Genomic DNA, 27,804 nt, shown 5'->3' with positions numbered 1-27,804 from the left:
GACTCTTTTCACGGACAATCTTTCAACACTCGAGGTCTCATTAAAGCTATCAACAGGTTTTATGTCAGACATGTGGATGACAGTTCCAGATATAATGCATCAGTGACAAAAATAACATAGGAAGCAATTCCCTATTTGGACTTGTATCATATGCTCCGGTATTTATTTTCATGTGAATGATTGAGTTGCCTTTGCATGTGTTTATGACGTGTGCCACCAGTGGGACAGGGTACACAAATACGAACAGCTTGTGTCATCAGTGTTTGCTCATGATAAAGACAGGGTCGTACAAATTAGATTTGCTATGAACATTGGAAGTTTTGTACCTTTTATTATTAGAAATATCGAGAACTCGTAACATAATAACGCAGCATATTTGGCATAAAATAACAAATTCTGCTAATTGCTTTAAAGTATGGTTATTTTATTTCACGATATGAACAATGTTTGTGACTTAAATACATGTATATGAATTCATCCAAGATTACATTTCGAGAATGAAAAGGGCACTTGTCTGCAAGATCAGTGATAACCTCAGATGCTGAACACTGCCTTGATTTTGTCAGTCAGGGTCATGTTTCTGGACTTCTGGCTGTGGTACTCCGCGTGGTAGGCCGGGTCAGCTGGACCCCAGTCGGGCCTTGGACTCAAAACAGGCTGAAACTACAACGTTTATACATATACAGTCAACGTTATACGTACCTCACGTGAAAGAACCAGTTACTTAGTCATCTTTTACAACAACCAGTCACACAGTCATCTCTTACAACAATCAGTAACAGTCATATCTTACAACAATCAGTCACAGTCATATCTTACAACAACCAGTAACACAGTCACACCTTTTAGCAATCAGTCACACAGTCATCTCTTATAGCAATCAGTCACACAGTCATCTTTTACAACAACCAGTAACAGTCATATCTTACAACAATCAGTCACAGTCATATCTTACAACAACCAGTCACACAGTCATCTCTTACAACAATCAGTAACAGTCATATCTTACAACAATCAGTCACAGTCACACAGTCATCTCTTACAACAATCAGTCACAGTCATATCTTTACAACAAGTCAACAGTCAGTCAGTCACACACAGTCATCATCCTACTACAACAACAATCAGTCACACAGTCATATCTTACAACAACAACAGTCTTACAACACAGTCATCATCTTACAAGTAACAGTCATATCTTACAACAGTCACCAGTCACACAGTCATCTCTTATAGCAATCAGTCACACAGTCAGTCTCTTACAACAACCAGTCACACAGTCATATCTTACAACAATCAGTCACACAGTCATCTCTTACAACAATCAGTCACACAGTCATCTCTTACAACAATCAGTAACAGTCATATCTTACAACAATCAGTCACAGTCATATCTTACAACAATCAGTCAGTCATATCTTACAACAACCAGTCACACAGTCATATCCTACAACAACCAGTCACACAGTCATATCTTACAACAACCAGTCGCACAGTCATATCTTACAACAACCAGTCACACAGTCATCTCTTATAGCAATCAGTCACACAGTCATCTCTTACAACAACCAGTCACACAGTCATCTCTTACAGCAATGAGTCACACAGTCATCTCTTACAACAATCAGTCACACAGTCATCTCTTACAACAATCAGTAACAGTCATATCTTACAACAATCAGTCACACAGTCATATCTTACAACAATCAGTCACACAGTCATCTCTTACAACAATCAGTCACACAGTCATCTCTTACAACAATCAGTCACACAGTCATCTCTTACAACAATCAGTCACACAGTCATCTCTTACAACAATCAGTAACAGTCATATCTTACAACAACCAGTCACACAGTCATCTCTTATATCAATCAGTCGTACAGTTATCTCTTACAACAACCAGTCACACAGTCATCTCTTACAACAATCAGTCATACAGTCGACAGTTTTGTTTACATGGCCACCCTCTACATACAATGAACGACACAGTCGGATCTAAAATCATTCAACGATACAGCTCTCTCAACATTCACCCAGACAGTCAGCCTCGACACACGAGCAATAAACACTTTCAGCCACACAGTCGGCTCGTACAATGAACAATAAACACTTTCAGCCACAGTCAGCTCGTACAATGAACAATAAACACTTTCAGCCACAGTCAGCTCGTACAATGAGCAATAAACACATTCAGCCACACAGTCAGCTCGTACAATGAGCAATAAACACTTTCAGCCACACAGTCGGCTCGTACAATGAACAATAAACACTTTCAGCCACAGTCAGCTCGTACAATGAACAATAAACACTTTCAGCCACAGTCAGCTCGTACAATGAGCAATAAACACATTCAGCCACACAGTCAGCTCGTACAATGAGCAATAAACACTTTCAGCAACACAGTCAGCTCGTACCATGAGTAATCACACTTTCAGCCACACAGTCAGCTCGTACAATGAACAATAAACACTTTCAGCCACACAGTCAGCTCGTACAATGAGCAATTAACACTTTCAGCCACAGTCAGCTCGTACAATGAGCAATAAACACTTTCAGCCACAGTCAGCTCGTACCATGAGTAATCACACTTTCAGCCACACAGTCAGCTCGTACAATGAGCAATAAACACTTTCAGCCACAGTCAGCTCGTACAATGAGCAATAAACACTTTCAGCAACACAGTCAGCTCGTACCATGAGTAATCACACTTTCAGCCATTACAACCAACTCTGCACACAATCAGCTTCTTCACACAATCAGTCACTTGAAATGGACGCCGTTAACTCCAATTCCACCTCAGTTTAACATATCAGTTGGTCGTTAAACACATTTACACCGTCTTATCTGGACGACATATTGCTACACACAGGTCGTCTTGACCTAAGTCTATAATGAAATATAGGAGCTGTCACTTCTTTAATACCGTCTCCTTGATATATTTCTGTCAACCCACACTCTCCCGCACTGTGTTTATCAGTGTTATTTCACTCAGTGTCACTGTAGCCCTTCTCAGACTTTAACATGTTCGTCTTACCTGACTCCTCGTAACAATGAGCGTGACCACAACGAACATTGGAAGTGGTGCAAAGGGTAGCAGGGAAATGAACCAGCCAATCACGTCAGCCCACACGGGGAAAAGGTAGCTGCGAAAACCCAGTCGGTGTTGTTTTCTGAGTGAATCCACAAACATCAGCTGAAAGACAAGAGTACACTCAGTTATTCAATGTTGATAGTACCCAAGAGGCAATAAACGAATATAGCAGGATAAGGTAAACATAACAAGGATAAGGTAGACATTACTTCGATAAGGTAAACGTTACTAGAATAAGGTAGACATTTCCAGGATAAGGTACACATTACCAGGATAAGGTACACATAACCAGGATAAGGTAGACATTTCCAGGATAAGGTAGTCATTACCAGGATAAGGTAGACATTACCAGGTTAAGGTAGACATAACCAGGATAAGGTAGACAAAACCATGATAAGGTAGACATAACCAGGATAAGGTAGACAAAACCATAAGGTAGACAATACCAGGATAAGGTAGACATAACCAGGATAAGGTAGACATTACCAGGATACGATTGACATTACCAGGATAAGGTAGACATTACCAGGATAAGGTAGACATTACCACGATAAGGTAGACATTGCCAGGATATGGTAGACATTACCATGATAAGGTAGGCGTTAACACGATACGGTAGACATTACCAGGATACGGTAGACATTACCAGGATAAGGTACATATTACCAGGATAAGGTAGACATTTCCAGGATAAACCAGGATAAGGTAGACATTACCAGGATAAGATAGACATTTCCAGGAAAAGGTAAACATTACCAGGATAAGGTAGACATTACCAGGATAAGGTAGACATTTCCAGGATAAGGTAGTCATTACCAGGATAAGGTAGTCATTACCAGGATAAGGTAGACATTACCAGGTTAAGGTAGACATAACCAGGATAAGGTAGACAAAACCATGATAAGGTAGACATAACCAGGATAAGGTAGACAAAACCATGATAAGGTAGACAATACCAGGATAAGGTAGACATAACCAGGATAAGGTAGACATTACCAGGATACGATTGACATTACCAGGATAAGGTAGACATTACCAGGATAAGGTAGACATTACCAGGATAAGGTAGACATTACCACGATAAGGTAGACATTGCCAGGATATGGTAGACATTACCATGATAAGGTAGGCGTTAACACGATACGGTAGACATTACCAGGATACGGTAGACATTACCAGGATAAGGTACATATTACCAGGATAAGGTAGACATTTCCAGGATAAACCAGGATAAGGTAGACATTACCAGGATAAGATAGACATTTCCAGGAAAAGGTAAACATTACCAGGATAAATTAGACATTTCCAGGATAAACCGGGATAAGGTAGACATTACCAGGATAAGGTAGACATTACAAGGAAAAGGTAGACATTACCAGGATAACGTAGACATAAACAGGATACGGTAGACATTTTCAGGATTACCAGGATCAGGTAGACATTACCAAGATAAGGAAGACATTACCAGGATAAGGTAGACATTACCAGGATAAGGCAGACATTACCGGGATAAGGCAGACATTACCAGGATAAGGTCGACATTACCAGGATACGGTAGACATTACCAGGATAAACCACGATAAGGTAGACATTACCAGTATAAGGTAGACATCAGGATAAGGTAGACATTTCCAAGATAAGGTCGACATTACCAGGATACGGTAGACATTACCAGGATAAAGTAGACATTTCGAGGATAAGGTAGACATTTCCAGGATAAGGTACATATTACCAAGATAAGGTAGACATTACCAAGATAAACCAGGATAAGGTAAACATTACCAGGATAAGGTAGACATTACCAGTATAAGGTAAACATTACCAGGATGAGGAAGACATTACCAGGATAAGGCAGATATTACCTGGATAAGGAAGACATTACCAGGATAAGGTAGACATTACCAGGATAAGGAAGACATTAGCAGGATAAGGTAGATATTACCTGGATAAGGAATACATTACCAGCATCAGGTAAACATTACCAGGATAAGGTAGACATTACCGGGATAAGGAAGATATTACCAGGATAAGGTAGATATTACCAGGATAAGGAAGACATTACCAGCATAAGGAGTGGAAGTACGAAACACCAGATGAGCTTGTAGACGACAGGAGGTCGGAGACCTGTCATCATCTTGATGTCTCTGCTTAACTGCTCAATGCCTGGAACATAACGTCAATTGCCGTGGCATTGGTCGTGATACACATATACAATGCTTTTGACTGTACTGGTAACTCAGAATATACGCATACAGTTTCCCAGTCACCTTGAGAAAGGTGACAAATATCTATCTAGACGCCGTATAGGCTTAACTCGACGGAGACCAGTGGTATCTAAAAACCCGTGTGTTCGAAGCACATCACTGCCTCGTTATAATCTTTCATGTCTTAACAAAGTACCGATGTCCGGTTTTTTAGACAGTACTTAAACGTATAGCACCTGCTCCAGGTTGATCTAGTCTCCTACATGAAGCCGATATGTAAATGAAATAATATTAATGCAGTTAAACAAAACTCCATCAAAATTGAAAACGATTGTTTTCAAATAGATTTTACCAGTTACATGCCAAGGAAAACTCGTTTAAACAGACATGAATGCTTCGTATATTTGCCTTGACGTACGTTATGGTATATCTAATGTCATGTTTTGAATGATTTTGTCATGAATAGTAGATGTTCGAAAGCTCTGGGATACTCTCGCAGTCAGTGTGTGAGTGGGGTATCCATGTAAAACTGCGGATCGGTATCTGAACGAGTGAGTGAGTGAGCTGGGTTTTACCCCGCTTTTAGCAGTATTCCAGCAATATCACAGCAGGGAACACAAGAAATGGGCTTCACACAGTGTACCCATGTGGGGAATCGAACCCGGATCTTCGGCGTGACCCTTTAACAACTGGGATACCCGCCCGCCCTGAGCAGTAAATTCTCATACCATATATCCATCCGACTGTTATAAGCTGCAGGAAGGTAAGTATATAGGGGCAAGCCGCATAGCACTGGCATCAACCATGATGAAGAAGTAGATACCGCCCTGAGAAAACAAAACAGATCATAATCTAACAAGTGTTTGTATATATGTACACGCACACATAAGCTTCTATTTGCAACTGTAATTCTTTTCTTTTTCTATTCGGAAGAAGGGTTTAATATGACAAAATGATTCAACTGGAACAATGAATCATCTGTGATTCAGTTTATAATATGACCGTCTGTGATACATAAATGTTGGTGATTTTTTTTTCCTATCATAGCTTGCGTATTTCAGAATGTCGCCTATAAGGCCATGGATCACGAAATCAAACAACATTGTGAGACCGTGTTCGTCTTAGTTTGTCTCCTGGGCCCCGTTCCTCAAAGCGATCGTAGCGCTACGACAGTTGTAAGTCTATATGTTAAAGTATGGGAGTTACGATCACCTTAGCGCTGCGATCGCTTTGAGGAACGGGGCCCTGGGAGCTTTCTAGGCACTGACCCGCCCCGATCTGATGAAACACGTTACATATAGTCTCCCAAAGAAACGAGACATTGGAATATTCCTCTGATTGGTCATTGCTATGGTTACATTGAATTCTGCATTTTCGTCTATTGTTGATTCAGGTTTCCTTGTTGCATGTTTAGAATAAACGGTCCATTCATCGCCCAAAACCAGCTACAATAACAATACTGTGACGTTAACATGGAATACGTAACAGACAGGCCATTCACCCCTCACGTTAACATATGGAATAAATAACAGAATCAGCTACAATAACAATACTGTGACGTTAACATGGAATAAGTAACAGACAGTCCATTCCTCACCCAGAATTAGCTACAATAACAATACAGTGACGTTAACATATGGAATAAATAACAGACAGGCCATTCCTCGCCCCAAATCAGCTACAATAACAATACTGTGACGTTAACATGGAATAAGTAACAGACAGTCCATTCGAATGTTTCGTTTCCGGAAGTAAAATCAATTCCGGAAATAAAATCTAAGTGGCGAGTTTATTACACGACCAGATTTGTAAGACTTTCTCATCCTCGCTTGAATTCAGTACACCATTTTGCAATTATGAATACTTGGGAGGTCCACACCATAAACACCAACCAGACGCTGGTGAATGTCTATAACTTCTGGCTTTCACTGGGGAAGATAGCTGTCACAGGGTGTTATGAGCTGGCTGGGTTTACTTCTAAAGATATGTCGTGATTATCAGGAAGAAAGTGGACGTTTATGGGAGAGCGGTGTCAAAGTGCAAGCTTCCGCCCTAGTCCAAGCTTATCTCACTTCAACTTATCATTTTGTTTAATGTTTTGACTTTCTGGGGTATAATATACTTCTGCAATTCCTTAACAAACCTTTGTCACTTCTTACTTCAACGTGTTTAACTACAGATAAACGTGTTTTTAAATCATTGCTGATGACTCATTACCAAGACTAGCCGACGTGAGGAGATTACGCCTGTGAGAGAGAAGCTACACTGGCTTCCAATCAGACAGAGATGCCAGTATAAGATCTTGATGTATGCTTATAAATGTATCCACGGTTTGGCCCCATACTATCTTCGGGAACTTGTTGTACCATATCATCCAACCAGGTCACTCAGATCAGAATCTGAATCCCGTCTCTGTCAACCAAAGACACGTACAGTAACGTATGGCCACAGATGTTTTGACACCATTTCAGCAAATCTTTGGAACAGTTTACCAATTAGCCTAAGAAATTCATCCTCACTGGACATTTTTAAGAAAGCTCTTAAAACTCATCTTTTTAAAGCTGCTTATTCCATATAATGGATCACTGGTTTTATCACTGTGTAGAATGTTACTCCTTGTATGTATTTTTACCATGTGTTAGATGTTTCATCTTTTAGCATCACTTGTGTACCACCAGTATATCACCATACAGTATTATATATGTTAAGCGCCTTAGAGTGTTTTTTAAAAAAAAAGCAAATAAGGATATTACCAGGATAAGGTAGACATTTCCAGGATAAACCAGGATAAGGTAAACATTACCAGGATAAGATAGACATTTCCAGGAAAAGGTAGACATTACCAGGATAAATTAGACATTTCCAGGATAAACCGGCATAAGGTAGACATTACCAGGATAAGGTATACATTACAAGGAAAAGGTAGACATTACAAGGAAAAGGTAGACATTACCAGGATAAGGTAGACATAAACAGGATACGGTAGATATTTTCAGGATTACCAGGATCAGGTAGACATTACGAAGATAAGGAAGACATTACCAGGATAAGGTAGACATTACCGGGATAAGGCAGACATTACCACGATAAGGTCGACATTACCAGGATACGGTAGACATTACCAGGATAAACCACGATAAGGTAGACATTACCAGTATAAGGTAGACATCAGGATAAGGTAGACATTTCCAAGATAAGGTCCACATTACCAGGATGCGGTAGACATTACCAGGATAAGGTAGACATTTCGAGGATAAGGTAGACATTTCCAGGATAAGGTAGACATTACCAAGATAAGGTAGACATTACCAAGATAAACCAGGATAAGGTAAACATTACCAGGATAAGGTAGACATTACCAGTATAAGGTAAACATTACCAGGATGAGGAAGACATTACCAGGATAAGGCAGATATTACCTGGATAAGGAAGACATTACCAGGATAAGGTAGACATTACCAGGATAAGGAAGACATTACCAGGATAAGGTAGATATTACCTGGATAAGGAATACATTACCAGCATCAGGTAAACATTACCAGGATAAGGTAGACATTACCTGGATAAGGAAGATATTACCAGGATAAGGTAGATATTACCAGGATAAGGAAGACATTACCAGCATAAGGAGTGGAAGTACGAAACACCAGATGAGCTTGTAGACGACAGGAGGTCGGAGACCTGTCATCATCTTGATGTCCCTGCTTAACTGCTCAATGCCTGGAACATAAGGTCAATTGCCGTGGCATTGGTCGTGATACACATATACAATGCTTTTGACTTTAGGGGTAACTCAGAATATACGCATACAGTTTCCCAGTCACCATGAGAAAGGTGACAAATATCTATCTAGACGCCGTATAGGCTTAACTCGACGGAGACCAGTGGTATCTAAAAACCCGTGTGTTCGAAGCACATCACTGCCTCGTTATAATCTTTCATGTCTTAACAAAGTACCGATGTCCGTTTTTTTAGACAGTACTTAAACGTATAGCACCTGCTCCAGGTTGATCTAGTCTCCTACATGAAGCCGATATGTAAATGAAATAATATTAATGCAGTTAAACAAAACTCCATCAAAATTGAAAACGATTGTTTTCAAATAGATTTTTACCAGTTACATGCCAAGGAAAACTCGTTTAAACAGACATGAATGCTTCGTATTTGCCTTGACGTACGTTATGGTATATCCAATGTCATGTTTTGAATGATTTTGTCATGAATAGTAGATGTTCGAAAGCTCTGGGATACTCGCAGTCAGTGTGAGTGGGGTATCCATGTAAAACTGCGGATCGGTATCTGAACGAGTGAGTGAGTGAGCTGGGTTTTACCCCGCTTTTAGCAGTATTCCAGCAATATCACAGCAGGGAACACAAGAAATGGGCTTCACACAGTGTACCCATGTGGGGAATCGAACCCGGATCTTCGGCGTGACCCTTTAACAACTGGGATACCCGCCCGCCCTGAGCAGTAAATTCTCATACCATATATCCATCCGACTGTTATAAGCTGCAGGAAGGTAAGTATATAGGGGGCAAGCCGCATAGCACTGGCATCAACCATGATGAAGAAGTAGATACCGCCCTGAGAAACAAAAACAGATCATAATCTAACAAGTGTTTGTATATATGTACACGCACACATAAGCTTCTATTTGCAACTGTACCTTTTCTTTTTCTATTCGGAAGAAGGGTTTAATATGACAAAATGATTCAACTGGAACAATGAATCATCTGTGATTCAGTTTATAATATGACCGTCTGTGATACATAAATGTTGGTGATTTTTTTTCCTATCATAGCTTGCGTATTTCAGAATGTCGCCTATAAGGCCATGGATCACGAAATCAAACAACATTGTGAGACCGTGTTCGTCTAGTTTGTCTCCTGGGCCCCGTTCCTCAAAGCGATCGTAGCGCTACGACAGTTGTAAGTCTATGTTAAAGTATGGGAGTTACGATCACCTTAGCGCTGCGATCGCTTTGAGGAACGGGGCCCTGGGAGCTTCTAGGGCACTGACCCGCCCCGATCTGATGAAACACGTTACATATAGTCTCCCAAGAAACGAGACATTGGAATATTCCTCTGATTGGTCATTGCTATGGTTACATTGAATTCTGCATTTTCGTCTATTGTTGATTCAGGTTTCCTTGTTGCATGTTTAGAATAAACGGTCCATTCATCGCCCAAAACCAGCTACAATAACAATACTGTGACGTTAACATGGAATACGTAACAGACAGGCCATTCCTCACCAAGAATTAGCTACAATAACAATACAGTGACGTTAACATATGGAATAAATAACAGACAGGCCATTCCTCGCCCCAAATCAGCTACAATAACAAAATGGAAAAATCAATTCCGGAAATAAAATCTGACGTTAACATGGAATAAGTGGCGAGTTTATCCGGAAGTAAAATCAATTCGGAAATAAAACTAAGTGGCGAGACCAGATTTGTAAGACTTTCTCATCCTCGCTTGAATTCAGTACACCATTTTGCAATTATGAATACTTGGGAGGTCCACACCATAAACACCAATCAGACGCTGGTGAATGTCTATAACTTCTGGCTTTCACTGGGGAAGATAGCTGTCACAGGGTGTTATGAGCTGGCTGGGTTTACTTCTAAAGATATGTCGTGATTATCAGGAAGAAAGTGGACGTTTATGGGAGAGCGGTGTCAAAGTGCAAGCTTCCGCCCTAGTCCAAGCTTATCTCACTTCAACTTATCATTTTGTTTAATGTTTTGACTTTCTGGGGTATAATATACTTCTGCAATTCCTTAACAAACCTTTGTCACTTATACATCTTACTTCAACGTGTTTAACTACAGATAAACGTGTTTTTAAATCATTGCTGATGACTCATTACCAAGACTAGCCGACGTGAGGAGATTACGCCTGTGAGAGAGAAGCTACACTGGCTTCCAGTCAGACAGAGATGCCAGTATAAGATCTTGATGTATGCTTATAAATGTATCCACGGTTTGGCCCCATACTATCTTCGGGAACTTGTTGTACCATATCATCCAACCAGGTCACTCAGATCAGAATCTGAATCCCGTCTCTGAATCCCAAAGACACGTACAGTAACGTATGGCCACAGATGTTTTGACACCATTTCAGCAAATCTTTGGAACAGTTTACCAATTAGCCTAAGAAATTCATCCTCACTGGACATTTTTAAGAAAGCTCTTAAAACTCATCTTTCTAAAGCTGCTTATTCCATATAATGGATCACTGGTTTTATCACTGTGTAGAATGTTACTCCTTGTATGTATTTTTACCATGTGTTAGATGTTTCATCTTTTAGCATCACTTGTGTACCACCAGTATATCACCATACAGTATTATATATGTTAAGCGCCTTAGAGTGTTTTTTAAAAAAGCAAATAAGGCGCTATACAAATCTTGTGTATTATTATTATTATTATGTTTTACAGATTAAAGATTGTATGCAGCAGAGAGGGTTCGGGTGATCCTGGCACAGTCAGGCTGGTAAGGCTCATCATCAGCTCAGGGCCCTTGCCCCCTCTACACGCAGCCCAGACAGCGAATGGGACTTCTCCCAGGAAACGCTGCCTAGTCGAACCCACCAAGAACCTTCCGGAGAATATGAAGGCTCCCCAACACTGCAGCCTTCTGCATTACCCAGAGTGTCAGAAGGGCTGTACTCCCGGTGGAGAACCCGGGCACTCTCCTGATCTGCGCCAAGAGATCAGGAGGTACCAAACCAAGGGCACCGAGAACAATGGGGAGCCTGACGACAGTGTACTTGGGATGCAAGCGAGACATTTCAAAGGCGAGGTCCGCATATTTATCATGCTTTTCCTTAATCTTGCCAATCACATTGGTGTCAAAAGGGACAGAAAATTCTATGATATAAATAAATTCATTGGCTTTATCAAAAAGGACAAGATCAGGTTTGTTAGCTGGAATTCTTCTGAGGCTGTATATGGGCCTATTCCACAGAAGTTTGAAAGCATCATTTTCCATGACGCCCTGGACATGTTCAGGGTCGTACCATGGATGGACCTCGGAGTCAAAGCCACAGGCATGTCGGAGACGGTAGTAAAAGCAACGAGCCATGCCATCATGTCGTTTAAGATATGCTGTTTGTGCCAAGGAAGGGCATCCACTGACAAGGTGTTGGACAGTCTCTGTAAATTCATTGCAAAGTCGACATTTCATGTTAATATTCTCTTTAAGAATCACATTTAGGCGACTACGAGTGGGAAGTGACTGGTCCTGAGCAGCAAAAAGGAAGCCCTCAGTTTCACATTTAAGACCAGCCGACTTCATCCAGGCGAACGAGTCGGTGGGATTGCTATTCTGTTCAACACACTGCATGTACACACGATGCAATGGCTTCTCAGAAAGCTTCTCCACAAAAGACCGACTCTGGGCAGACTTGGTGAAGGACTTCACCTGGTTTACTCCCATCGCTGTACCGTCCAGCAGTACATTGCCATCAGCAAAGTCAACCTCAAATCTCAGATTCTGTCCAACAACCTTGGCACGCTTAAAATAACTGTGGAATTCCTTGCTTTCATCATGAGTCTTCACATGCATCACCAGAGGATCATCCGATAAATAAATATGTGCAAAAGTACACAATAAAATTCTGTCATGAAGAGCCTCCACATTAATCAAACCCCGACCTCCAGAATTGATTGGCATGTATAAACGGTTAAGAGAGGAACGAGGGTGGTGGGCTCTGTTATCAGACATGGTCAGACGGTCAAGACTCTGGATGTCTTGTTTCGTCCAATCAACTACTCCAAAGGAATAGGAAAGGACTGGCACAGCAAAAGTATTGGTGGCTTTGACCTTGTTTCGAGCATTTAGCTCTGAACTCCAGATTTTCTTTAAACGAGATTTATACTCGGCCCGAAGTTTTTCTTGAATCTGGGCATTCTGGAGCTTGTCTCGAACTTGCATTCCAAGATAGGTGTAGGCCTGATCTTCCACAAGATGCTCAATAACTCCTCCCCCTTGTAACCTGACCGATCCATCATTAGTTACCTTGCCACGTTTCAAATGAAGAGTATTACATTTGTCGAGTCCAAATGTCATGCCAATATCATTAGAAAAGGACTCGACAAGGAGAACCTGCTGTTTCAATTGGAATCTCCTTTGGCAAGGAGTTCGATGTCATCCATGTAAAGGAGATGAGTAAGAGGTGTTGGGGATCTGTGCTGAGGAGGTCCGGGATGGTAACCCTCCTCTTTATTGAGCAGAAAGCTCAAAGGATTTAGGGAAAGACAAAAAAGCAAAGGACTAAAGGAATCCCCTGAAATATTCCCTTCTGATTGGAATAGATTCCGAAGTCTGCACCTGCCCTTGTGAGTACATCTCAAGTTGAGTCGACCAGCAACTCATTAAAGACTTGAGTAAATCAAGTAGTCGCTCAGGGAGGTCAATACAATGAAGAGACTTCAGAATCCATTCGTGAGGGACAGAGTCGTATGCTTTTTTGTAGTCAATCCAGCACATGGAGAGGTTGCGGTGATAAGTTTTAGCCTCTTCCAAAATCATTTTCTGTACAAGAAGTTGATCCTTGCACCCCCAACATCCCTTTCTTGCTCCCTTCTGCTCTCTGTAAATGATATCATTGGAAGAGCAGTAAGATGACACGAGGTTTGTCAAACACCCTGTGAATATTTTGTATTGTGTATTCAAACATGTGATAGGGCGGAAGTTTTTGGGATCAGTCAAGTCTCCTTTCTTGGGGAGAAGTATTGTGCGACCTTTGCAGAACCATGGAGGAACATCACCTGTGTCCACGAGAGTATTGAAACAGTGTAGTAACGGTGTTTGGACACAGGGGAACAGTTTCCAATACCGGTTTCGAATGCCATCAGGCCCTGGAGCTGTATTAGATTTGGACTTTTTTATAACACTTTTCAGGCAATCTGGTGAGATGTAACAGACAAACGACCTAGTTACCTTCTCATGCATTGCATGGTCATAATCACGGACCCACTGTGCCTCAAGGTTACAGTTGCCGGGTACAGACCACAACTGTTTCCAGAACCTTTCATTGGCATCCATGGGAGGCCGTTTGTCATGTTCACCATCACCTTTTGTTTTCAGTTGCCTGTAGAAGTGTTTTTCATTGGTTCTAAACAGTTTATTTTGTTTGATGAATTTATTATTGCGACATGGTCTCAACTGGAAAAGATTTTGTTTTCTCCTGCAGAGAGAACACCAGGTGTCAATTGATTTTCAACAAAAGCGGTCATTGGGTTTAATAACATGGCTCCTCTGACGGCCATATTGAAAATATGTCAATGCAATTTTGTACTATTGCTTGCATTTAATGTTATTCAATTCTCTTAATGTTAGGCAAATGTACATGTGGGGAGCTTAGTTTTACCTGTGAAAGGTAGGGAAGAGTTAGAAGGAAGGAAGCGCCACAGAAGGCGGCAGTGATGATGAATCGTATCAGGTGAGACCGGCGAGACAAACAATCCAGCACTGCCGTAATAACAACCTCAGCATAAAGGATCTGAAACAGATTTCGTAATGTTACTTAATATGCCTTTTCTATAAAAAAAATAATCATAGATGGCGTAAAGTGGTTGTGACAATATTAAGCGTGTCATGTTCCGATAATTCTGGGTTTGACTCTTACCCCCCAAAAAACGAACAGGCCTTTTTATCCTCTACACATTAAGAGTGTACAAGTTGGCTTTCACCTACTATTCGTCCACTAATTTCATTATTTGCCGAAACGTTTTTTGTCAATATTTGTCTCTCATAGATATGCTTTCTTATATATTCTCGGATATAGATTGTACCTGCTTGCTGAGTCCTATCAACAAAAGCATGAAGAACAACGCAAAACTCCAGAATTGGGCAACTGGAAGCTGTGCAGTCATTTCCGCCAATGCTACGAACACCGCCTGAATACCTGTAATAGATTAATAAATGTATGCATAGAGAATCTCACCCAAGTGTCTACTGATGTCAATTATATCAACACACGTTGATAAAGTTACAAATATCCGAGGCTTGCCGAGGATATTTTTTACTTTTATCAACGAGTGTTGATTTATCATCAAAAATCACTCTTCATTAGTTTTCAATGAAAAATGTACATCACTGAACACAGTACTGCCATTAGACTTGCAGTGCAGCGATGTCATAGCATTGTGACGTCATCAAGTTCATGACGTCATAGCATTGTACAAAATCTACTGTCAAAACGATATATCCAAGGAGATATCGTTTGATCTCACAAAAGCATTATCTCCTGTGGATCAAAGTTTTGGATGAGAAATTAACTTATAGTTGTAGTTGTGATAGAAACCATTTCGACTGCAGCCAAATGTCGCTGTGTTGAAGTTGACGTTATTAAACTCTACAGTTGTTGACAGGCCCATGTATTATGTTTTGTGTCACGTGGAAGACCCGAGTTCGAATCCCCTCATGGGTACAATGTGTGATGTCATGATGTTGCTGGGACGTAGCTCAAAGCAGGGTAAAAGCTTATTCACACTCTCACCCATTCCTTAACTCGTATCTTTGGTAAACACTACCTCGTCTACTGAGTTTATTTTCTTCGCAATACGTATCCTTGTATTAAACATGCCAGTTCATGATATAATTTTAAGTATCATATTCTGTATTACTGAAAATTGTCACCTCGACTCTGATTAGATATTGCCTTGGAGTCGTAAAGGAAGGGCAAGATCACCGTCAGAATTAGAAGAAATAACGTACGGCGTTTTGCGATTAATGTCAATATCCATGCTTTTGGTGGGTATGTGAGTGAGTTCAGTTTTACGCCGCTTTTAGCAATATTCCAGACCAGAAATGGGCTTCACACATTGTACCCATGTGGGAAATTGAACCCGTACCTTCGGCGTGACGAGCGAGCGCTTTAACCACCTGGCTATCCCACCGCCCCGGTGGAAATGTGAAGGTCATTTCCAAATTTAAAGCATCATTGACAAGAATGATGTGTAATAAAACTTGAACACTTGAAATATGTCATCCCTTGTTTACTGTAGGTGAATAAATTACTTGCTGTTGAATGTGGTTGTGACAGGTGTCAGCACTGAAGCAGGATACGCGAACTTTAAAAGCAAGAACCTGGTACAATCACTTTGATAGTGAACAATGCTTACTCAGAACCGTTCAATGGATTCTGCCCCTGGTAAAGATTTCATACGTTGTTGTTTTTTGTCGTAATTACGTTTTGTAGATGCTGAAAACTCAAGCATTAGGTCAAATGTAAATTAAGAAAGGAGGTCAACCTTTTCCAACAAATGTAAAAAAAGAAAGAAACCAGGTAAACAATTTGCACCACACAGATGTATATGTATATCTAAATAAACCAGATGTAAAAATGTATAACTTACCACCGTCCACTACTTGGCCCATCGACACGTGTTTATGTTCAGCAAGTGCTCCGAAAAAGCCAAACATCATCAAACTTGAAACAATTCCTACAACCAGTGACACTCCAACAACAATAAAGGAATCTCTGAAAACAACAGAAGCCATTTTGTATTGTTTCTTATAGTGCTGACAATATATGTTCATGAAATGAAATTAGATTAGATAAAGTGTCAAGACGTCATTGAAAACAACAGAAGCCATTTTGTATCGTTTCTTATAGTGCTGACAATATATGTTCATGAAATGAAATTAGATTAGATAAAGTGTCAAGAAGTCATTGAAAACAACAGAAGCCATTTTGTATCGTTTCTTATAGTGCTGACAATATATATTCATGAAATAAAATTAGATTAGATAAAGTGTCAAGACATCATTGAAAACAACAGAAGCCATTTTGTATCGTTTCTTATAGTGCTGACAATAAATATTCATGAAATTAAATTAAATTAGATAAAGTGTCAAGAAATCATTGAAAATAACAATTCTAAGTTTATGAAGAAAACCAATGACAATATTTATTAAATTAAATTGATGTCTTAATTAACTGTTACAATGCAATCGTTAGTATCTCCAACTTGAATGTTCAAACTTGGGCATACAGTAATTGGATATTGATATGATCGTTAGGTTTGAAGGTCATGGTAATTTCACAAATGATGATTAAAACTGACCTCAGTGCCGTAGATCTGAAGCGTTTGTAGCTTGCCAGCGTGTTGATGGTTCCTGATGCCACCCCCACAGTATACAATGCACTGAGTAAAGCAGAGGTCCACGTCTGAATATAAGTAACATGAAATACTGAAATAACTGACGCCAATCTGCACCCTCTTCCAAGCATGCCTCCCTTACACGCTTATCTTTCAGACTCAAAACATGCTAAGGCGGAACAGGATTGTGTTCTCTTTGATATATATTAATCCACAGGTCCTTGGTTCGAATCCAAAGTTCGAAAAAATGACGACGCTTCATTTGTAAACGACAAATACCAGATTTCAAGTAAGTGTGGGTGACTGAGTGAGTGTGTTTAGTTTTACGCAGCCTTTAGCAATATTCCAGCAATGTCACGGCGGGGGACACCCGAAATGGGCTTCACACATTGTACCCATGCAAGGAATCGAACCCAAGTCTTCAGCGTGACGAGCGAAAGCTTTAACCAGTCCAGTCGTTATTCGACGAAATCTGTATGCACAGCGTTCAACTTATCAACATGAAAGTTTACAACCAGTTGTGGAGTCATTCATCCAACAAAAGCCTCTTGGAATCAGAACTTACTCGCCAAGCCAACATTCAGATTTTACCATGGGCGACATATTCGCCGGAAGTACCCAAATCGAACACTTATGGGACCATCTCGATCGCCAAATCAGAAATCGCCCTGAGCCTCCAGTCAGCCTCCGGGAATTTGAACAATGCCTCCTTGATGAATGGCAACGTCATCCGACGTTTGACGTCATCAGCCCGTAGACGTGCACCATCGTGTCACGGTGGACATACCCGATACTGACGTGACTTTGAGACGTCTGTTGCGACATTTTCCACTCTTGCCTTGTCATGAGTGTTTTAATGAAATTTTCATTTTGGGCCCCATTACAAACCTGTCCTTATGATTGTAAGGTTTGATTGAAATGAATTTTTGTACACGTGTTATTGGAAAAATTCTCAAATGAAATACATGTATACCAATCTAAAATTTCTGTATCGTGTCCTTTCAAATACCTGGTATGGTTTCTTTTGGACATTAGTTTATTACTGTGACACTGCACTCGCCTATACCGGTATAGCAAGCCTTACCCGTTCATCCAGGAGACCCCTTACAGAAGGTATGAGGAGATATTGTATACCCTCCAGTGACCCTGGTAACGTCATGCCCCTTAGAAACAGTGCCAGAAGGAGGAGAAAGATGAGTGGCACCGTGACGAACATCACCTGGAGAGACAGTTTGTAGGGTCATACCAAGGAATATAATGTTTCAGAAAATACATGATAAGGTTATGTTGTTTTGAATGCTGAAAAAATGTAACTCAATTGGTCAGCGCCTTCTTTCTCAGTGACGGAAAACAGTTTCCAACTGTGTTTATTTCCTGACCACGCCCCTCCCCCGAACTCCACCCTCACCATATATATAGACCAACACACACAAACCACCCCAAACCTAACACTAAAAACCCCACATGGCATAATGACATGATAATGTAGGTGGCCGACCACTGACTTCTGATAATGCTTCATGGGAATTCTTTTTAGAATGTTGTTTGAATTAAGTTTACTAGCCCATCGTACGTTCAATCATCAAGTTTCTCATTTGCAACCTGGCAAATGAATACAAACATCTTATGATATGGTCTGAAAATATTCGAGTTAAACGTCGGGAAACAGCTAGACTGACTGACTGAGTTTGGTTTTACGCCGCTTTTAGCAATATTCCATCACGGCGGAGAACACCAGAAATGGGCTTCACACATTGTACCCATGTGGGGATTCGAACCCGGGTCTTCGGCGTGACGAGCCAACGCTTTAACCACTAGGCTACCCCACCGCCCAAAACAGCTAGAAGTTAAGACATGACAATGTGTCATACAAGTGAAAAGATACATATAACTATTCTGGTAGGTAGAGGATAGTGTAGTGGGGGCTCATTATCCGGGTTCGATTCCCCATATGAGAACAATGTGTCAATCCCACCCTTGCTGACGCTGTGAAATGGATAATTCAGTCAAGAAAGAATAAATGGGCAAACGTGCTTCACATACCTTTCCAATAACCTTAACTCCCCAGAACAAAGCAGCAAATATGAGAAGCACTGTTGCGAACCTACACCCAACCAGCTCCCATTGAAGTCGACCGGAGTGTTCGATTCCAGGGGTCATTTGCAAGACTCGATTACTGCAATGAAAAGGACGTAAACACTACTTCATTTTCATAGTGTTTATAATACATAATATATAAGTCGCATGTTTTTACAAGTGCATAGTTTTACTTGTCTTGAGCATAGTCGAGGTACATCAACCCATGGGCCCCGAGGGACCAGTGAACAACGTATTTATCTTACCGAACACCTCAATGTTAATTGTGAACTGTCCGAAGCACGGGTACCGGATCATAATAAGGAGTACCAGAGTTAGGCATTTAGCCAATACCGGCAACGTCCAAAACACTGCTAACACGAAATGAATTCCCACAGTTCGGCATTCCCAGCAGGTAACATAGAAAATGTTATAAGCGGGGTACAGTGGCGGAAAACGACATTTATGTGTGAGGTAAGATGAAATAGTTTGTACCGGCCTTTTACAGCGGCATTAAACCCCAATCACTAACTCACTCACGAAATCTGAAAAACGGAAAATCATAAAGCTCATCTTAATTGGAAGAGGGTAATCGAACCCGGGCCTTTAGCGTGACGAGCGAACGCTTTAACCACTGGGCTACGCTATCATTGGATGAATTAGTACTTGAACGTGATAGGTATTTGACACTTCAAACATTATAGCAAGAATTTCTAATGACGTTTCCTATTACGATTTATAGATTACTCTCTAACTTAAACATATATTATTCCTATCAACAAATACAGAGCCTAAGCTGTGATGAGTGAGTGAGTTGTGTTCTACGCTGCTTTTAGCAATATTCCAGCGGGGGACACCAGAAATGGGCTTCACACATTGTACCCATGTGGTGACTCGAACCCGGGTCTTCAGCGTGATGAGCGAACGCTTTAACCACTGGGCTACCCCACCGCCCCCAGTATATTTAATGTTTTCTGAGCAGTCGTTGATGAAGTGTTCAACTCACGATGTGTGACTTGTATACCATGGCTATCCACGCTGTGTAATAAGATGTAAACAAAAATCATAACATTGCATATTGCACATGTACCACATTAACAATCATATGCGTATTTATGGCTGTTTTTCCAACATTGCAGTGACTTACTAAAAGTATTCAAGCGCAGGGGACGACGGTCCATGGGACATGTAGGAGTCTCCAGTTGTGTTAAGGGGTACAGTTTGACTATCGACGCATGACATGGTGTTCCATTCGTTGCTGCAGGTAGACCAAGGTAGAACGATGGACCCTGACTGGAACAAGTAGTATAGACTCCATGTCGGGATCGCACCATATAGGGGATGGGACATAGCTGTCACTACTACCATTCCCACGCCGATGCCTGTAACAAGAATAATAGCAATGTAGTCTTCACAACAACCATTCATGCCAGCAGCTGTACAGTGAGTAAGTGAGTTTAGTTTTACGTTGCACTCAGCAATATTCCAGCTAAACAATCAAGTGATCAACAGCATGAGCATCGATCTACGCATATGGGATACGAAGACATGTGTCAAACTCATATCAAGACAGAGAGAGGAGGAAGAGTACAAAATCAGGAGGATAACAGAAAGAGGAGGAGGAGGAGGACGAGATTAAAAGAACGAGGACAACAAAGAGAAAAACGAGGAGGAGAACAAGTTAGAGGATAAGAGGACAAGGAGGACGACAACCGACGGAGAGGAAGATACGGAGACGAATAAGGGGAGGACAAGGATGACAACCGACAGAGAGGAAGACGATGAGGAGAGGGATAAGAGGAGGACGACAACCGACAGAGAGGAAGATGATGAGGAGGGATAAGGGATAAGGACAACCGACAGACAGGAAGACTATGAGGGAGGGATAAGGGGGGATAACCGACAGAGAGGAAGACAATGAGGGAGGGACAACCGACAGAGGAAGACATGGGGGAGGATAAGGGGACAGAGGAAGATGAGGAAGAATGGGAGGGAAGGGATAAGGGGAGGACAACCGACAGACAGGAAGACTATGAGGAGAGGGATAGGGAGGACAACCGGGAGAGGAAGACTATGAGGAGAGGGATAAGGGAAGAACAAGGAGGACGACAACCGACAGAGAGGAAGAATGAGGAGAGGGATAAGGGGAGGACAAGGAGGACGACAACCGACACAGAGGAAGACTATGAGGAGAGGGATAAGGAGAGGACGACAACTGACAGAGGAAGACGATGAGGAAAGGGATAAGGGGAGGATAACAGACAGAGAGGAAGACGATGAGGAAAAGGAGGAGGACAACCGACAGAGAGGAAGACAATGGGGAGAGGTATAAGGGGAGAACAAGGAGGACGACAGAGAGGAAGACAATGAGGAGAGGGATAAGGGGAGGATAATGAGGAGGACAACCGACAGACAGGAAGACGATAAGGAGAGGGATAAGGAGGAGGCCAAGGCGATAACTGATGAAGCGGGGGACAATAAGGAGCAGGGCAAGGAGGACATAAATGAAATGGTGGAATAGGAGGAAAAAGCAATCCTGAAAATAATTATGTGAAAAGCAATGATAATAATATATGAAAAGCAATATTGAAATAATTATGTTCGCTATATTTCAATCGCTTTTCATAGAATTTTGTTCACAGTGAGAGTGTAAACAATAAGTGTTTCGTGAAATAATACCAGACAGGGACAGAGTAGATGATACTCGTGTTTCGTACAAAGGTTGTGGGCGTGACCTATGACCTTACCTCTGAGTAGTGGACTGAGGTTATAGATGTGGGCTGGGCCTTTCCCACAGAACTGACCCAGACTTAGATCCATGTAGAAGATGGGGACTCCGAACAGGAGGAGGAAGGTGCCGTACAGGATGATGAAGGTAACTGGAAGAAGGACACGGTGACAGAGTGAGTGAGTACAATGGGTTCAACGCTGCTGTAAGGCAGTGGAAGTGGAACAGGTTGCAAACGTGTCCAGATTTCGTTAAATGACATATAATAGCCCCCATAATGTTTGACAAGACATATTTCCATACCCACAAGAGAAAGAAGAATCAAAAGATCTTACAGTCCACCTTTAAACATTTCCTTTGAAAGTAAAATCTCAAAAACACAAACTCGTAATTAAGGATTTAACTCTGAATTTTGAAACACAGAGTTCACAATTGCACTTAAGCTTCAGCTACGTATAATATTCTCATATTCTGAAGCAATTCAGAAGTGCAATTCAGACCTGAATAACCAATTGTATGTAGATTGGAATAAAAGGCGTAAGGTTCCATGTACTCTACAATGCCTGCCATAAATACCAAGGCATTACCTGCACATATCTGAGCCTCTGAGGGGCGGTGGGGTAGCCTAGTGGTTAAAGCGTTCGCTCGTCACGCCGAAGACCCGAGTTCTATTCCCCACATGGGTTCAATGTGTGAAGCCCATTTGTGGTGTCTCCCGCCCTGATATTGCTGGAATATTGCTAAAAGCGGCGTAAAACCAAACTCACTCACTCAGCCTTTGTATCGCCACCATGACTGCATATCTACATATAGTCAATGAACCAGATTATTTTCCCAACTGTCCAAGCCTTCCCTGCAATGCTAAATACCTAAGTGAAGCAAGTCTAGTTTTCCCTAGGTTCAGGTTATGAATCCCCATCTCACTGGGGCTCCTTTTCAATTTATTTATTTGTTACTATCAAATATATCTACATTCAGAGACTAAGCGTTAGTCTAATCTACATATAAGTTCATTTAATAAGATTTTGTTGCTGAATAATGGTTTACTATACTTGCGCTGCTTATTACTATTTTGACTCCAAGCAATTATGTATTTACGGTCAGGTAGTATCAGCGTGTAATTGTATTTAGACGGGACAGTCGACATTTTACATGTAAAAGTTATCACATTTTCTCGACACGTACCTGAATATTGCCTACACAACCACAAGCCTTCATGCTGTCAACTTGAAGCCACCTTACCTACATGCGATGCCGATACGTAGGCGTCTTAGTATTACCGACAGGTCGACACGTTAGAGAGACACAGTTTAGTTTTACGCCGCTTTTAGCTATATTCAAGCAATATCACGGCGGGGACACCAGAAATGGGCTTCACACATTGTACCCATGTGGAGAATCGAACCCGGGTCTTCCCCCACCGTCCCTGGGCATACGCTAGAACCTTAATGGTACCTACGTGTCTACATGAACGTCGGGTTAGCATGTAAACAATCTGTTATGTTCTCCAGTGTGTGAAATGAATGAATATAAGCAGTACATAATGACACTGAGCACTTACTTCCTCCGAGAGAGTAACACAAATACGGGAACATAAACATATATCTGTAGTCCGTGGCAGAGGCCAACGCGGCCATGATGAACTCTGCATTACAGGTCCAGTGTTCCCGCTCCAAACCCTGCTGTGGAGCAACTGTTTGGTCCGCGAATTCAAATCTAGTAACATGGGTAGATACCACGGGCACCGATGTGGCAGACTCTTGGGCAGGCTGAAGAGGTTGCTCTTCCTCTGTTTTGCTTGGAACTGTCACTTCCTTGCTTTCGACGTCAGCCATGTTTCGTGTGTGGCTCTCCGCTGCTGTAAAGTAAACGTGCTTGGTCAAGGTCAGGAGTATTCCTAATTAAGCTATTATCCAATTATCTATTTTTGTTGTCAAATCATAGTTCAAATACGCAAACGTCAAGATTAGAACAGTTTCAGTTTACAGGCCACAGACGGTGACAGTAATTTCAGACGGAGTGTATTTCAGCTGTGTGCAATCAACCAGTAACACTCGGACCCATATGATGAAAATCCCTGTAGAACCTCTACATCGAGTAACGTCTACAGATCTAGACATCAAATAGTTAGAATCTCTGAAGCCAGAGAATACTGATCTTGACCCAGTTGCGTAGATCGAAGCTCATGATGTCAGTCACTGAATTGTCTGGTACAGACACGATTATTTACATTCGGCCGCCATGTATCTGAGTTAAACAATAAACAATCCCAAATATAACATACGTTACAACAAACCTCAACCCTGGTGAGATTCAGTTAGACTGCCAGCCTACAGCCAGTAACACACGGGGTGAAGTGTTCCCGACCTCCTTATATCCGCCACACATATATCTTGGTCCGGAAATGACATCTGCGAGGATGTCGCAACATTCACGAGTAGCTGCAGTCTGTGACGTGATGCACCTCAGCGGACATTGGACAATCCCTCCTAATAACGCAGAGACCCGTGAAGATCCGGGGTAGAATAGGTCTTCAGCAACCCATGTGCTTGCCATAAAAAGGCGACTATCTTGTCGTAAGAGGCGACTAACGGGATCGGGTGGTCAGTTTCGCTGACTTGGTTGACACATGTCATCGGTTCCCAATTACGCAGATCGATGCTCATGCTGTTGATCACTGGATTGTCTGGTCCAGACTCGATTATTTACAGACCGCCGCCATATAGCTGGAATATTGCTGAGTGCGGCGTAAAACTCAACTCACTCACTCACTCACTCACTCACCTAATAACGCAGATCGATACAACAATATCTGAGATCTAATGACTCACCTCGATAGTACACACAAACCATATATCCCAGCTAACACACCTCGTGTAAACAAACTAAAATATGTCACGATGACACAGAAAAAGTGAGATACAAATGACTGACTGACTGAGTTTGGTTTTACGCCGCTTTTAGCAATATTCCAGCAACATCACGGCGGGGGACACCAGAAATGGGCTTCACACATTGTACCCATGTGGGGATTCGCTTTTAAATGTAATTAACTGTTGTATTTAAAAAAACGAAATACTATATATTGTGACATTGACATCACAGTCGATATGATTTGTTGTTATCAATATGCAACGTAAAGATATAGTACACAATAATGATGTACATGTATATGCAAAGTGCACACCCAGTGCATAATAGCCGAAAGCCGCGATGCAGTCCTATAATATAATACAGTCAAGACATGACGCGATACTGTCTGTATTAAACTGTGTCCGTACTGTAGAGGGTTAGTCTTGTTTACATAATATCTTGGACTTAGGAGTAGAGGGTTCACTCAACCACAGCATGTACCTACCACTGACGAATTCTCCCTACTTCAGTAGCCCTTCCAGGTGAACCTAACCGCCGCGGGCTTTCTCGGGAATATTCACTATAAACATTTGCACTCAAAACAGCCGGTCCGTTGACTACACATGGCGGAATTCCACTGCATTCACGTTTAAGCCAACATTTAATCCACACAGGGTAGTACTATATGTTATTCTGTTGCACGGACTAAACTGTGCGTGATGTCATACAGAACGTTACTGCTTGTGTTAGCGGGATTTTCCTTTTCCGCCAAAGCGCACAGGAAAACAGATTGCACAAGTTATGTGAACGACCTTGACATTGGCTGGGTGTAAACGCTACAGCGAGAATAGCTTGAGCATGCGTCACGGGCGGGGGAAATGTGGAAACGTGCTATTATTGTTGGTAGAAATGAACGTACTCAGGTATTTCTTTAGGGTCTTAACACCTGTTGAATTACCACTGTCTAACGGAATTATGTTTCAAAGAAAAAGGGATAGGAGATCACAGATGGCCCAACACAATGAGAGCAATAGTTTCGTTTTATGATGAAATCTTGGTTACAGGTTGCAAGTGATTCCTGAGGAAATCAAGTACAAAGTCCTTAGATTGATAGATGTTGTAACCTCGACAGTGCTGGCTGGAAGAGTACTTGAAAAATACAAGAAACGACAGGTCTAATCCAAGTGATATATACAGTATGTGACGAAAAAGTATGTGTTGAAATATTTTTTTATGGGGATATGTAAACACAATACTCGTGTGAGGAACATAGGTGCATACGCAAGCATACAGTTACAATGAATATTTATAAAAATGATTTTAACATTTCCTCAAAAAAATCGACATCCTTTCTACCAGTGAGTGAGTTTAGTTTTACGCCGCACTCAGCAATATTCCAGCTATATGGCGATGGTCTGTAAATAATCGAGTCTGGACCAGGCAATCCAGTGATCAACAGCATGCGCATCGATCTACGCAGTTAGGATACGATGACATGTGTCAGCCCAGTCAGCGAACCTGACCACCCGATCCCGTTATAGTCGCCTCTTACGACAAACTTGGGTTACTGAAGATCAATTCTAACCCATATCTTCACGGGTTCCTTTCTACCAAAGGTTATATAATAACTTTCTTCCAGGTGTATATTTGGTACAGGCCAGGTGGGTGACTTTCACAGTATGCTCCTATATATATATAGTGTGATCCTATATATATATAGGACTATCACTATCACAGTGGAAACCTGATAAGTAAAATTTCAAGGGACTCGCCAAAATTGTTTACTTATCAGGTATTTTACTTATCCAAACTTATAAAAACCTGCAAATGACAACCATATGCATGTATATGTATGCATATGTAACAATGAACAACTTATCAGGGCTGGCCTCCAGTTGTCAGTGTATTGTCAACTGCTTGACGCCAGCGAGCTGTAAGTAGGATGTTTGTTTGACTGGAGACTGACACGACTGCCCCTCATGTCGGATTATGTGGTGATCGCTAATTTAGTTATCCAGTCTCTTTTGTTAAGTAATTTACTTCCAGGGACCGTGAGAAGACGTTTAGTTAAGCGGTATTGTTTACTTATCCGAGTTTAGTTAACCAGACTCTAATAGTGATAATTAATGAAGAAATTTGCCGGGACCAAAGAAAAGTGTTTACTTATCAGGTCTGTTTAGTTAAGCGGTCTTTACTTAGGCGGTTTCCACTGTAAATGATCGTACCAGTTCACGTGGAACTAGCTCCAGCACCAGTAGTGAGTGAATATGGTGTGTACCTGTTGAATGATCGTACCAGTTCACATGGAACTAGCTCCAGCACCAGTAGTGAGTGAATATGGTGTGTACCTGTTGAATGATCGTACCAGTTCACAGTGGAACTAGCTCCAGCACCAGTAGTGAGTGAATATGGTGTGTACCTGTTGAATGATCGTACCAGTTCACGTGGAACTAGCTCCAGCACCAGTAGTGAGTGAATATGGTGTGTACCTGTTGAATGATCGTACCAGTTCACATGGAACTAGCTCCAGCACCAGTAGTGAGTGAATATGGTGTGTACCTGATGAATGATCGTACCAGTGGAACTAGCTCCAGCACCAGAATAGTGAGTTGAATATCGTACCAGTTATGGTGTGTACCTGTTGAATGATCGTACCAGTTCACATGGAACTAGCTCCAGCACCAGTAGTGAGTGAATATGGTTTTACGCCGCTGCTTGCAATTTTCCAGCAAT

General features: G+C 41.5%; 2 protein-coding genes across 5 annotated transcripts in view; both read right to left on the bottom strand.

The window, feature by feature from the left end:
- Window positions 1-403: 403 nt before the first annotated feature.
- LOC124254235 (sodium- and chloride-dependent glycine transporter 2-like) lies at window positions 404-25,872 on the bottom strand. Of its 4 annotated transcripts, none has more exons than XM_046688124.1 (15): window positions 25,577-25,872; window positions 24,503-24,707; window positions 23,780-24,076; window positions 22,238-22,369; window positions 20,638-20,872; window positions 19,458-19,590; window positions 18,499-18,633; window positions 17,379-17,482; window positions 16,668-16,792; window positions 15,102-15,214; window positions 14,678-14,809; window positions 9,781-9,880; window positions 8,916-9,016; window positions 3,036-3,194; window positions 404-663 (listed from the first exon to the last, which is right to left on the bottom strand). In XM_046688124.1, the coding sequence occupies exons 3-15, from the start codon at window positions 24,051-24,053 to the stop codon at window positions 535-537; spliced, it is 1,872 nt and encodes a 623-aa protein (XP_046544080.1). In that variant the 5' UTR covers window positions 24,054-24,076; window positions 24,503-24,707; window positions 25,577-25,872; the 3' UTR covers window positions 404-534. The 4 variants fall into 4 exon arrangements, with proteins under 4 accessions (XP_046544080.1, XP_046544079.1, XP_046544081.1 ...); XM_046688123.1 differs by having other exon boundaries at window positions 24,515-24,707; XM_046688125.1 differs by lacking the exon at window positions 25,577-25,872 and adding an exon at window positions 25,003-25,188 and having other exon boundaries at window positions 24,515-24,707.
- Window positions 558-27,804, bottom strand: part of LOC124254236 (sodium- and chloride-dependent glycine transporter 1-like) — a 65,072-nt gene continuing 37,825 nt past the window's right edge. Inside the window, exon 13 of the mRNA XM_046688126.1 lies at window positions 558-657. The gene's annotated coding sequence lies outside the window, so the exon portion shown is untranslated. The remainder of the gene's footprint in view (window positions 658-27,804) is intronic.

This window comes from Haliotis rubra, unplaced genomic scaffold (assembly GCF_003918875.1).
Source record: "Haliotis rubra isolate DU_JTF1 unplaced genomic scaffold, ASM391887v1 Scf57, whole genome shotgun sequence".
NCBI classification, from domain to species: Eukaryota; Metazoa; Mollusca; class Gastropoda; order Lepetellida; family Haliotidae; genus Haliotis; species Haliotis rubra.
This window is presented reverse-complemented; position numbering and strand designations above follow the sequence as displayed.

What these genes read in the sequence shown, in the direction of transcription:
- LOC124254235 (XM_046688124.1), bottom strand. Translation starts at nt 24,053, where the DNA reads ATGGCTGACGTCGAAAGCAAGGAAGTGACAGTTCCAAGCAAAACAGAG. An exon ending in GAGTTAAGGTTATTGGAAAG is followed by an intron (nt 18,634 to 19,457) that starts GTATGTGAAGCA and finishes CTGTCTCTCCAG; the next exon opens with GTGATGTTCGTCACGGTGCC. An exon ending in TTCAGATCTACGGCACTGAG is followed by an intron (nt 16,793 to 17,378) that starts GTCAGTTTTAAT and finishes TGTTGTTTTCAG; the next exon opens with AGATTCCTTTATTGTTGTTG.